This window comes from Oncorhynchus keta, chromosome 4, assembly GCF_023373465.1.
Source record: "Oncorhynchus keta strain PuntledgeMale-10-30-2019 chromosome 4, Oket_V2, whole genome shotgun sequence".
Taxonomy (NCBI): domain Eukaryota; kingdom Metazoa; phylum Chordata; class Actinopteri; order Salmoniformes; family Salmonidae; genus Oncorhynchus; species Oncorhynchus keta.
This window is the reverse complement of record NC_068424.1, coordinates 14,734,640-14,748,912: the sequence shown is the minus strand read 5'-3', so window position 1 is coordinate 14,748,912 and position 14,273 is coordinate 14,734,640. Positions and strand designations below refer to the sequence as shown.

The 14,273-nt window shown below is 45.6% G+C and overlaps 1 protein-coding gene across 1 annotated transcript in view; it reads right to left on the bottom strand.

The window, feature by feature from the left end:
- Window positions 1-14,273, bottom strand: part of LOC118382398 (RAB11-binding protein RELCH homolog) — a 99,311-nt gene that overhangs the window by 70,494 nt on the left and 14,544 nt on the right. The window contains exons 3-10 of the mRNA XM_052501122.1: window positions 8,114-8,185; window positions 7,925-7,977; window positions 7,653-7,766; window positions 7,377-7,559; window positions 7,172-7,266; window positions 6,657-6,923; window positions 6,442-6,517; window positions 6,180-6,275 (exon numbers count right to left, since the gene is read on the bottom strand). Coding sequence (XP_052357082.1) covers window positions 6,180-6,275; window positions 6,442-6,517; window positions 6,657-6,923; window positions 7,172-7,266; window positions 7,377-7,559; window positions 7,653-7,766; window positions 7,925-7,977; window positions 8,114-8,185 — 956 coding nt within the window. The remainder of the gene's footprint in view (window positions 1-6,179; window positions 6,276-6,441; window positions 6,518-6,656; window positions 6,924-7,171; window positions 7,267-7,376; window positions 7,560-7,652; window positions 7,767-7,924; window positions 7,978-8,113; window positions 8,186-14,273) is intronic.

Genomic DNA, 14,273 nt, shown 5'->3' with positions numbered 1-14,273 from the left:
AACCCTATATGACATTGTTCTATTCCAGAACCAGTGAACCCTATATGACATTGTTCTATTCCAGAACCAGTGAACCCTATATGACATTGTTCTATTCCAGAACCAGTGAACCCTATATGACATTGTTCTATTCCAGAACCAGTGAACCCTATATGACATTGTTCTATTCCAGAACCAGTGAACCCTATATGACATTGTTCTATTCCAGAACCAGTGAACCCTATATGACATTGTTCTATTCCAGAACCAGTGAACCCTATATGACATTGTTCTATTCCAGAACCAGTGAACCCTATATGACATTGTTCTATTCCAGAACCAGTGAACCCTATATGACATTGTTCTATTCCAGAACCCGTGAACCCTATATGACATTGTTCTATTCCAGAACCAGTGAACCCTATATGACATTGTTCTATTCCAGAACCAGTGAACCCTATATGACATTGTTCTATTCCAGAACCAGTGAACCCTATATGACATTGTTCTATTCCAGAACCAGTGAAGTCAACCCTATATTTAAACCAGGGGTGGCCAACTAGGACCTATTGCAGAGTGACACCATGTTCAGTGCAATTAAGTCATTTTAGACTATTGTGATGCAGCCCAGTCACTTTAATAATGTTTACATTACTCATATCACATCTACAGTGAGGAGAACAAGTATTTGATAACCTGCAAAATCGGCAGTGTTTCCTACTTACAAAGCATGTAGAGGTCTGCAATTTTTATCATAGGTACACTTCAACTGTGAGAGACGGAACCTAAAACAAAAATCCAGAAAATCACATTGTATGATTTTTAAGTAATTCATTTGCATTTTATTGCATGACATAAGTATTTGATACATCAGAAAAGCAGAACTTAATATTTGGTACAGAAACCTTTGTTTGTAATTACAGAGATCATACGTTTCGTGTAGTTCTTGACCAGGTTTGCACACACTGCAGCAGGGATTTTGGCCCACTCCTCCATACAGACCTTCTCAGATCCTTCAGGTTTCGGGGCTGTCGCTGGGCAATACGGACTTTCAGCTCCCTCCAAAGATTTAATGGTTTCAGGTCTGGAGACTGGCTAGGCCACTCCAGGACCTTGAGATGCTTCTTACGGAGCCACTCCTTAGTTGCCCTGGCTGTGTGTTTCGGGTCGTTGTCATGCTGGAAGACCCAGCCACGACCCATCTTCAATGCTCTTACTGAGGGAAGAAGGTTGTTGGCCAAGATCTTGCGATACATGGCCCCATTCATCCTCCCCTCAATACGGTGCAGTCGTCCTGTCCCCTTTGCAGAAAAGCATCCCCAAAGAATGTTGTTTCCACCTCCATGCTTCACGGTTGGGATGGTGTTCTTGGGGTTGTACTCATCCTTTTTCTTCCTCCAAACACGGCGAGTGGAGTTTAGACCAAAAAGCTATTTGTCTCATCAGACCACATGACCTTCACCCATTCCTCCTCTGGATCATCCAGATGGTCATTGGCAAACTTCAGACGGGCCTGGACATGCGCTGGCTTGAGCAGGGGGACCTTGCGTGCGCTGCAGGATGTTTTTCTTTGAGACGGTGGTCCCAGCTCTCTTCAGGTTATTGATCAGGTCCTGCCGTGTAGTTCTGGGCTGATCCCTCACCTTCCTCATGATCATTGATGCCCCACGAGGTGAGATCTTGCATGGAGCCCCAGACCGAGGGTGATTGACCGTCATCTTGAACTTCTTCCATTTTCTAATAATTGTTGTTGCCTTCTCACCAAGCTGCTTGCCTATTGTCCTGTAGCCCATCCAAACCTTGTGCAGGTCTACAATTTGATCCCTGATGTCCTTACAGAGCTCCCTGGTCTTGGCCATTGTGGAGAGGTTGGAGTCTGATTGAGTGTGTGGACAGGTGTCTTTTATACAGGTATAGAGTTCAAACAGGTGCAGTTAATACAGGTAATGAGTGGAGAACAGGAGGGCTTCTTAAAGAAAAACTAACAGGTCTGTGACAGCCGGAATTCTTACTCGTTGGTAGGTGATCAAATACTTTTGTCATGCAAAGGGTATATAACAAAGTATTGAGATAAGCTTTTGTTATTGACCAAATACTTACTTTCCACCATAATTTGCAAATAAATATATTTAAAAATCCTATAATAATTTCTCATTTTGTCTGTCATAGTTGAAGTGTACCTATGATGAAAATTACAGGCCTCATCTTTTTAAGTGGGAGAACTTGCACAATTGGTGGCTGACTAAATACTGTTTTTCCCCACTGTATAAGTATTGATTGTAAAGAGAACAGGCAGTTTTATGGTTACACTAATTCAGTCAGTCATCAAAGTCAAACGTCTTTTGTTCCTAGTCACGTGTCCATGGTGTGGAGAGTGCAGAACTTAAAAAGGTGTGTCTTTGAGCTGGCAGTGGGAGGCCTACAAACAGTAGGAGCACAAAGGTGTTTGTGTGTGTGTGTGTGTGTGTGTGTGTGTGAGTGATTCTGGCTGTCTAACGGACACAGAACAAAGTCCACACCCCCTGCCACTGAGGCAGAACAATCTCTTTTCTTCATCTTGTTTTCCTACATTTTTGGTGGGAAGCCAGATTCTTCATAACTGTCAGTAGATCATTAAAACAATAACTGTGATATGCAAATCACATGGACTGTGTGGTGAGCCCACCTGACTCCACCAACCACTCCTCCACACACACCACAGTGTCACACAAACACACCACAGTGTCACACAAACACACCACAGTGTCACACAAGCACACCACAGTGTCACACAAACACACCACAGTGTCACACAAACACACCACAGTGTCACACAAACACACCACAGTGTCACACAAGCACACCACAGTGTCACACAAGCACACCACAGTGTCACACAAGCACACCACAGTGTCACACAAGCACACCACAGTGTCACACAAACACACCACAGTGTCACACAAACACACCACAGTGTCACACAAACACACCACAGTGTCACACAAACACACCACAATCTCATAGATGAGGTCGAACCATAGCGGACTTCAACAAGCAATAGGATAAAGGTGTCCACATGCTCCCAGTCGAAACGGTTTGGTAGAGTTTGTGCGTACAGTTGAAGTCGGAAGTTTACATACACCTTAGCCAAATACATTTTAACTCAGTTTTTCACAATCCCTGACATTTAATCCTAGTAAAAAGTCCCTGTCTTAGGTCAGTTAGGATCACCACTTCATTTTAAGAATGTGAAATGTCAGAATAATAGTAGAGAATTATTTATTTCAGCTTTCATTTCTTTCATCACATTCCCAGTGCGTCAGAAGTTTACATACTCAATTAGTATTTGGTAGCATTGCCTTTATACATTTGTTTAACTTGGGTCAAACATTTCAGGTGGCTTTCAACAAGCTTCCCATAATAAGTTGGGTGAATATTGGCCCATTCCTCCTGACAGAGCTGGTGTAACTGAGTCTGGTTTGTAGGCCTCCTTGCTCGCACACGCTTTTTCAGTTCTGCCCACAAGTTTTCTATAGGATTGAGGTCAGGGCTTTGTGATGGCCACCCCAATACCTTGACTTAGTTGTCCTTAAACCATTTTGTCACAACTTTGGAAGTATGCTTGGGCTCATTGTCCATTTGGACCCATTAGCGACCAACATTTAACTTCCTGAATGATGTCTTAAGATGTTGCTTTAATATATCAACATAATTTTCCTCTCTCATGATGCCATCTATTTGTGTAGTGCACCAGTCCCTCCTGCAGCAAAGCACCCCCACAACATGATGCTGCCACCCCCACAACATGATGCTGCTACCCCCACAACATGATGCTGCCACCCCCACAACTGCTACCCCCACAACATGATGCCCCCACAACATGATGCTGCCACCCCCACAACCCCACCACCACAACATGATGCTGCCACCACCACAACATGATGCTGCCACCACCACAACATGATGCTGCCACCCCCACAACATGATGCTGCCACCACCACAACATGATGCTGCCACCCCTGTGGTTCACGGTTGGGATGGTGTTCTTCGGCTTGCAAGCCTTCCCCTTTTTCCTCCATTGATAATGATGGTCACTATGGCCAAACAGTTTCATCAGACCAGAGGACATTTCTCCAAAAAGTATGATCTTGGTCCCCATGTGCAGTTGCAAACTGTAGTCTGGCATTTTTATGGCGGTTTTTGAGCAGTGGCTTCTTCCTTGCTGAGCGGCCTTTCAGGTTATGTCAATATAGGACTCGTTTTACTGTGGATATAGATACTTTTGTACCTGTTTCCTCCAGCATCTTCACAAGGTCCTTTGCTGTTGTTCTGGGATTGATTTGCACTTTTCGCACCAAAATACATTCATCTCTAGGAGACAGAACGTGTCTCCTTCCTGAGTGGTATGACAGCTGCGTGGTCCCATGGTGTTTATACTTGCGTACTATTGTTTGTACAGATGAACGTGGTACCTTCAGGCGTTTGGAAATTGCTCCCAAGGATGAACCAGACTTGTGGAGGTCCACAAATTTTTTCTGAGGTCTTGATTGATTTCTTTTGATTTTCCCACAATGTCAAGCAAAGAGGCTTTGAGTTTGAACGTAGGCCTTGAAATACATCCACAGGTCACCTCGAATTGACTCAAATTATGTCAATTAGCCTATCAGAAGCCATGACATAATTTTCTGGAATTTTCCTAGGCACGGTCAACTTAGTGTAAACTTCTGACCCATTGGAATTGTGATACAGTGAATTATAAGTGAAATAATGCGTCTAAACAATTGTTGGAAAAATGACTTGTGTCCTGCACAAAGTAGATGTCCTAACGACTTGCCAAAACTATAGTTTGTTAACAAGAAATTTGTGGAGTGGTTAAAAAACTAGTTTTAATGACTCCAACATAAGTGTATGTAAACTTCTGACTTCAACTGTATATTATGATGACATTTTGGGAGGGTTTTGTTTGTTTTGGACATCGGTGGGGTTTTTTGGGCTGTTCGGACACATACATTTTTTTCTGGAGGCAAGCTAAAGTTCAGAGCCGAAGTCCACCTCCACTCGTCAGTGATTGGTCAACAGTAGGGATTCTTCAATAAATTATTTGTTGTCATTCCACAAGGAGCGACTCATTTTCATGCACATTTTATCTTTGAGAAATACTGCACCAAACATCTTAGTTAGATGGAAAATTACACAACTAAGATCTCCTCTGCAAAAACATCCAAATGATTGACAACTCCAGAAATCTATCTTAGATTAATTCTGACTATTTTAAGGAAGTGTTTACTGGCTACTGCACATCAAGATGGACAAAAAGTACTATTGCCGCTTTTCCGGTGGTGGAAGTTGGAGTCTTGTTTTAAAGTGTAATGCAGTTGATTGTTGATATCATGAACATGTAAAGGGGCTGACATCCATAACAGTATATTCCTTTTTTTTTACCTCAACATAGTGTGAAATACACATACAAACAGTAGCCTAAATGTAGGATCATTTTTCTGCGGGAGATTCTGGATCTATCCCCCACGGGCATTGCAATGGTGTTTTCATTGTTTTGGTTGATCCCTTTACCGCGTATATACACAAGCCATCTTAATTACTGAAACTAGCCATTACCCCCAACGGCAGGTAGCCTAGTAGTTAGAGCGTTGGACTAGTAACCGAAAGGTCGAATCCCCGACCTGACAAGGTAAAAATCTGTCGTTCTGCCCCTGAACAAGGCAGTTAACCAACTGTTCCTAGGCCGTCATTGTAAATAAGAATTTGTTCTTAACTTAACTGGTTAAATAAAAATAAGTAAATAAAACAAATGAAAAAACATAAGCTTTTTCATACATTATCAAAATACTAGCATGGCTTTGTCCTGCTCGACTTTCAGATGAGACTGATGTGTGTTTGTAGCCAGTGGCGTGGGCCTGTGTTACACCTGGATGTGAGGTCAGGTGAGGTCATGCAAATGTGGGCGTGTCCAACTCACCTGGCACAGTTGTGCAACCATTCTTTAGGAGCAGAGAGGCATGCACAGAGCGAGACAATGAGTGAGAGAGTGAAAGGAAGACAAAAGAGAAAGCAAGAGGACAAAAAAGTGGAAGAGAGGGGGAAGGAGAGATGAGAATTTGTGGAAAAACAGTGGAGACAGACGTTGAATTCCAAACTAAAGACAGAAAAAAGCCTGTGTTGATGGGAGGATGGGGGAGGAGGGGGAGATGAGAGGGAGGTACCTCTCGTTTGGCCAGGAGGACATTGGGGACGATGTGAGGGAGACAGCGACCCAACATCAGCATCACACTCTCCTCATTGTCTGCTATCCTTGACACCTAAGCGGGGGGAGAGAAGGCTAATATTAAAAAGTGAAATACACATTTTGATATTTCACTGCTCTGAGGACAACATAGTTCAATGATTTCAATAGTAATATACTATACTCTTAAACATAGAAAGCTGACACTATGGTCACGTGACTGATTAGGGGTGACCTCTGACCTCTGCCCCCAGACGACTGTCAGCTGACATCTTACAAAAGGACAACAGGGCCTGCTGGAACGCTGGTGACAACTTCCTGTCAATGAACACAAGGCGAAAAGACGAGAGTGAACGACAATCAAGCTCATTCCAGTGGAGAGAAATAGAATGAGTGTTTATTAAAGACCACTGGCTCCATCTACAGGTCACACTGAGAAACTACACTTCAGACGAACCTGTTGGGCTGGTCAAACACCACCGTCCCTCTGCCCTTCAGCTTGGCATGGGGCTGTGTGGAGGTGTGTGTAGGGGAACTGACGGTCTGAGTGGGGGGGTTGCTCTCAGTGTGGGGCTTGTCAGGTTCTGAGGCTCTCCTGTGGTCCAGGTACTGACCGTTGTCCAGGGGGGACCGGGGAGGTGTGGATGAGGAGGAGAGGGAGTTGAGATGTGAGCCCTGGTCAGGAGGAGGGGGGGACACAGTCCTTCTCAGGCTTTGGATCTCACTGGAGGAGAGAGAAAATACATCTGAATAGCTGTAAAGTTGTAAGGATTGGACAGAGCGCTGACTGAATAGGCCCTGGATAAGAGCGTCTGCTAAATGACTTAAATGTAATGTAAATGGACAGAGTGCAGAAATGCCAGTTCAAAGTTCAAGAGATAAAGTTCACATGCTGTAGCAGTGACATTTTCAAATCTAGCATCTGTGACCACATAGGGTGGAGTGTAGAGCCCATCCTCTCTCAACACACACCTCTGTAGTTTCTTGATCTGGTCAGCCAGACTCTGTTTTTCCTCGTTCAGTAGACTGATCTGATACTCAAACTCCTCAACCATCTCAGTGTGCTGCTGAAAGAGAGACAGAAGAGGATTTGAGTAAACATTGTGAATGGAGAGAAGGTGTGTAGACTAAATCAGTCTGAGTGGATTGTTTAGAGCTCTCTATCTCGCTCTCCTACCTGCTGCAAGAGATCAGGTTTCTGGACAATGTAGTTCCCAGTGAGCTCGCCTGCCTCCACCCCCACGGATACATCCACTGTATCCCGCGGCGACGGAAGGGCGGAGCCACAGTTCCTGTAGATCTGTAATAGATCGGGAGGCTTCGGAATGTTCAGGCCCACGTCGTCCCACAACTCAACGTCCTGAACAACCGTACGAGATGGGATGATATGTTTATATACTGTATAGAGCCTTATATGGCACATTAAATACTTGAGCGACAAATCAAACATTACCTGGTCATCATTTTCATCAGAGAAGGTGATGGCCGACAGTTTGTACTCATTCTTTAATAAATATTCATTCACAAGAAAATTTAAGGCTCGCTTCTCCAGTGGGCGGATAGGTTGCTAAGAGTATAGAGACAGATGAAACATCAATCAACTTGAAAAGTCACGTTTTTCAACAAACTGTAATTTTGAAGAAACATTGTGTATTCGCTGCAGTGGTACTCCACAACTGCACTTCATACAGTGACTAACAACGTGTAGGAGAGAGTCCGGCCTACCTGAATCTCAGGATTTGATTTGTAGTTCTTGTTTCTCTCCTGAGTGTCGCTCTCTAGAAAGACAAAGCAACAGAACAGATGAACCCTTCCATCCCAGTGAAAGAGGGGAGGAGCTAGAGAGAAGCTCCATAAAAAGGGAGAGATGGAGAGAGGGATGACATGGAGGAGTAGAAGTGTTAAGTACGCCACCTGCTGCCTGAGTCAAGTTGGCGCGTAGAGCCTGAATGGTCTCCTTGGCTTTCCGTAGCTCAAACTCCAGCACTGGACAGGTAGTGACATCACAACACACAGGAAGGAAGTGCATCCAACCAAGGAGCAGGAACAAACAAACAAAAAGATGGCCATGAAAAAAAATAATGGATAAATAAATAAATAAATAGAACAAATTGCCAAAGAACAACATGTATTGTAAGAAGCTGAGGCAAAAAATAAAGAGATTGATAAAAAAATAAACACAGGAGACAAACTATGGGGTCTAATGAACGCATGCAGCAGAGGATCCTGGGATAGCTGACTAACGGAGAGTCCTTCAATCTATATGAGTATCTAAGGCTGCATCCCAATAGTCTAGTGGCTTCCTCTCCTCGTCTCCTTTACTTCATCTGCACTGATCTGAATACACAGGACAGGTGAAAGCAACACGGAGGACACCTTCTGGGAATCTATCACCTATCGTGAGACAGGGAGAGGAAACCACTCTTCTCTATTGGGATGCAGACTATAGAATATGCTAATAGCTGTCTGACCAGGGATTTTACAATCAATAGATAAAATTGAGTTTGGAGTGGCGCTTCTAGCATTGTGGATTGGTCAAAGTATTAGTAGTTTTAATAGGATATAATATTAGGCCTATGCATGGGAGTGGATACGATAGCCGCTAATTACCCTATGCATTAACAATACTTACAGGAGAAAAATACACGCTACATTGAGAGGCGTCTAAAACCTCAAGTCATTTCCCAGTTCAAGTTTGTCTTTAGATAGGAAGAAATCCACACTGGAGGAAGAGAAGCAATGGAGACCAGAGAGGACATGTTGCATAGCTGTGCACCAACGATCTACCGCTTCAGTAGGTCAAGTCTGTCCCAGTTCAACAGGAAGCGGTCCAGACACATTTTCCCACTGCTGATCAAGAGCGCACAGGATGCAACAAAACGGAAACTAAATGAAGAACAAAAGTGAAGTAAAAAATAAAAAAATAAGCTAAGAAAGAAGAAAGCAGAGAGCTGCTAGCCTAGAGGAGTGTTGTCCAGTATTGGAGCCACTGGGATGGGATCACAACAGCCAAAACACCCAGAGTCAGACAGCTGGGGGAGACATGTTGGGACAAGGGATAGGAGAAGGTGGTTTAGGGGGGAGATGCCGAACCACAGGGAGGAAGGGATGGAGGGAGGGCAGGGGTGGAGGAGTAGAGTGTATGTGGTTGTGGAGAAGGGACCACAGGGAGGGAGGGATGGAGGGAGGGCAGGGGTGGAGGAGTAGAGGGTATGTGGTTGTGAAGAAGGGACCACAGGGAGGGCAGGGGTGGAGGAGTAGAGGGTATGTGGTTGTGGAGAAGGGACCACAGGGAGGGCAGGGGTGGAGGAGTAGAGGGTATGTGGTTGTGGAGAAGGGACCACAGGGAGGGCAGGGGTGGAGGAGTAGAGGGTATGTGGTTGTGGAGAAGGGACCACAGGGAGGGCAGGGGTGGAGGAGTAGAGGGTATGTGGTTGTGGAGAAGGGACCACAGGGAGAGAGGGCAGGGGTGGAGGAGTAGAGGGTATGTGGTTGTGGAGAAGGGACCACAGGGAGAGAGGGCAGGGGTGGAGGAGTAGAGGGTATGTGGTTGTGGAGAAGGGACCACAGGGAGAGAGGGCAGGGGTGGAGGAGTAGAGGGTATGTGGTTGTGGAGAAGGGACCACAGGGAGAGAGGGCAGGGGTGGAGGAGTAGAGGGTATGTGGTTGTGGAGAAGGGACCACAGGGAGAGAGGGCAGGGGTGGAGGAGTAGAGGGTATGTGGTTGTGAAGAAGGGACCACAGGGAGAGAGGGCAGGGGTGGAGGAGTAGAGGGTATGTGGTTGTGAAGAAGGGACCACAGGCTTGCTCTGCTGCATGGTTCCTGGAGAATCCTCCAAACATCTCATCTTACAAAGCTAAAGGATTGGAATTGACATTTGGCATTTTGCCATTCAGAAAAGGAAAGATAACAGGCTAATTATAAGTCACATAAAGAGATGAGTTTAGATGTGGAGCTCATGGTCCTGTTATCAGCCACATATAAACAATAAGACAGAAAAAATTTTGAAGGAAAAAAATCCCAATAGTACTTAGTACTGCATAGTACTGCATTTTATTCAAAGTACTGGGCTCTAGTCATCATATATGTTCTGAGGTGAGGAGAACAAACGCTACAATAGGCTAGGCTATATAAGCCTACACCATAACACAGGTCTGTGTAGTGGACAGACACATTGCTCCTCTACTAGTCAGTTCATCCTCTCTGCTCATATTCAGGTCATCCTCTCTGATCTTTAACGTATTCAGTTCATCCTCTCTGCTCGTATTCAGTTCATCCTCTCTGATCTTTAACGTATTCAGTTCATCCTCTCTGATCTTTAACGTATTCAGTTCATCCTCTCTGCTCGTATTCAGTTCATCCTCTCTGATCTTTAACGTATTCAGTTCATCCTCTCTGCTTGTATTCAGTTCATCCTCTCTGATCTTTAACGTATTCAGTTCATCCTCTCTGATCTTTAACGTATTCAGTTCATCCTCTCTGATCTTTAACGTATTCAGTTCATCCTCTCTGATCTTTAACGTATTCAGTTCATCCTCTCTGATCTTTAACGTATTCAGTTCATCCTCTCTGCTTGTATTCAGTTCATCCTCTCTGATCTTTAACGTATTCAGTTCATCCTCTCTGCTCGTATTCAGTTCATCCTCTCTGATCTTTAACGTATTCAGTTCATCCTCTCTGATCTTTAACGTATTCAGTTCATCCTCTCTGATCTTTAACGTATTCAGTTCATCCTCTCTGCTCGTATTCAGTTCATCCTCTCTGATCTTTAACGTATTCAGTTCATCCTCTCTGATATTTAACGTATTCAGTTCATCCTCTCTGCTCGTATTCAGTTCATCCTCTCTGATCTTTAACGTATTCAGTTCATCCTCTGATCTTTGCAGTTCGTATTCAGTTCATCCTCTCTGATCTTTAACGTATTCAGTTCATCCTCTCTGCTCGTATTCAGTTCATCCTCTCTGATCTTTAACGTATTCAGTTAATCCTCTCTGATCTTTAACGTATGCAGTTCATCCTCTCTGATCTTTAATGTATTCAGTTCATCCTCTCTGATCTTTAACGTATTCAGTTCATCCTCTCCGACCTTTAACCTATGCAGAGAAGATTAGCTGGTGGGGGTCGTGAGAAAAGCTCAGGAAAAAAAAGTGTGAATTTTACAACATCCAGTGACATCGACAGCTCCTGTGAGAGAAAATAACAGGGTTTCAAATACTATTGAAGAACATGGAGGTAAATCTCTAACGCTGTAGCCTCACTAGACAGGCCCATGGAAGGATATGTAGGTTACTAACAGGGATATTTGAATGGGTAGATAAATCTGGAATGGAACCATAGTGACGCCATCCTCAGTGAGCTCTACTGGGCTGGTGTGGCCTTATGATGCCACATCATACAGGGCTGTAGTTATACCGTGACGCCATACAGGGCTGTAGTTATACCGTGACGCCATACAGGGCTGTAGTTATACCGTGACGCCATACAGGGCTGTAGTTATACCGTGACGCCATACAGGGCTGTAGTTATACCGTGACGCCATACAGGGCTGTAGTTATACCGTGACGCCATACAGGGCTGTAGTTATACCGTGACGCCATACAGGGCTGTCGTTATACCGTGACGCCATACAGGGCTGTCGTTATACCGTGACGCCATACAGGGCTGTCGTTATACCGTGACGCCATACAGGGCTGTCGTTATACCGTGACGCCATACAGGGCTGTCGTTATACCGTGACGCCATACAGGGCTGTAGTTATACCGTGACGCCATACAGGGCTGTCGTTATACCGTGACGCCATACAGGGCTGTGGTTATACCGTGACGCCATACAGGGCTGTGGTTATACCGTGACGCCATACAGGGCTGTGGTTATACCGTGACGCCATACAGGGCTGTGTTATACCGTGACGCCATACAGGGCTGTAGTTATACCGTGACGCCATACAGGGCTTATACCGTGACGCCATACAGGGCTGTGGTTATACCGTGACGCCATACAGGGCTGTGGTTATACCGTGACGCCATACAGGGCTGTGGTTACAGGGCGTTGACGCCATACAGGGCTGTGGTTATACCGTGACGCCATACAGGGCTGTAGTTATACCGTGACGCCATACAGGGCTGTAGTTATACCGTGACGCCATACAGGGCTGTGGTTATACCGTGACGCCATACAGGGCTGTGGTTATACCGTGACGCCATACAGGGCTGTGGTTATACCGTGACGCCATACAGGGCTGTGGTTATACCGTGACGCCATACAGGGCTGTAGTTATACCGTGACGCCATACAGGGCTGTAGTTATACCGTGACGCCATACAGGGCTGTAGTTATACCGTGACGCCATACAGGGCTGTAGTTATACCGTGACGCCATACAGGGCTGTAGTTATACCGTGACGCCATACAGGGCTGTAGTTATACCCGTGACGCATACAGGGCTGTAGTTATACAGGGCTGTAGTTTATGACGCCCGTGACGCCATACAGGGCTGTCGTTATACCGTGACGCCATACAGGGCTGTCGTTATACCGTGACGCCATACAGGGCTGTCGTTATACCGTGACGCCATACAGGGCTGTAGTTATACCGTGACGCCATACAGGGCTGTAGTTATACCGTGACGCCATACAGGGCTGTAGTTATACCGTGACGCCATACAGGGCTGTAGTTATACCGTGACGCCATACAGGGCTGTAGTTATACCGTGACGCCATACAGGGCTGTAGTTATACCGTGACGCCATACAGGGCTGTAGTTATACCGTGACGCCATACAGGGCTGTAGTTATACCGTGACGCCATACAGGGCTGTAGTTATACCGTGACGCCATACAGGGCTGTAGTTATACCGTGACGCAGGGCTGTAGTTATACCGCCATACAGGGCTGTAGTTATACCGTGACGCCATACAGGGCTTATACCGTGACGCCATACAGGGCTGTAGTTATACCGTGACGCCATACAGGGCTGTAGTTATACCGTGACGCCATACAGGGCTGTAGTTATACAGGGCTGTGACCGCCATACAGGGCTGTAGTTATACCGTGACGCCATACAGGGCTGTAGTTATACCGTGACGCCATACAGGGCTGTAGTTATACCGTGACGCCATACAGGGCTGTAGTTATACCGTGACGCCATACAGGGCTGTAGTGACGCCATACAGGGCTGTAGACGCCATACAGGGCTGTAGTTATACCGTGACGCCATACAGGGCTGTAGTTATACCGTGACGCCATACAGGGCTGTAGTTATACCGTGACGCCATACAGGGCTGTAGTTATACCGTGACGCCATACAGGGCGCCATACAGGGCTGCTGTACAGTTATACCGTGACGCCATACAGGGCTGTAGTTATACCGTGACGCCATACAGGGCTGTAGTTATACCGTGACGCCATACAGGGCTGTAGTTTATACATACAGGGCTGTCGTTATACCGTGACGCCATACAGGGCTGTAGTTATACCGTGACGACGCCTGTCGTTATACCGTGACGCCATACAGGGCTGTCGTTATACCGTGACGCCATACAGGGGCTTGTACAGTTATACCGTGCCATACAGGGCCATACAGGGCTGTAGTTATACCGTGACGCCATACAGGGGTCATGTGACGTCCTTCTGTAGCTCAGCTTGGTAGAGCATACAGGGCTGCGTTATACCGTGACGCATACAGGGGGTTATAGTGGGTTCGTTATTGACGCCATACAGGGCTGTCGTTATACCGTGACACCATACAGGGCTGTAGAATGTACAGGGCTGCACATACATGACTGTACAGGGCTGTCGTTATACCGTGACGCCATACAAGCATACAGGGCTGTCGTTATCTGCTAGGGCTGTCGTTAATGACGCCATATATTATTATAGTTTATATATTATATTATATATTAGGGCTTATATTATTAGGGCTTAGTTATTATAGGGCTGTAGTTATATTATACAGGGCTGTAGTTATACCGTGACATCATAAAGGGCAAGGAAAGGTCCAGTATACTCTGTCTGTATTTCTATCCCTTCCCCTGCTCTTTTCTGTCTGTTGTCTGTTTTGTCTCTCCTTCTTCATGTC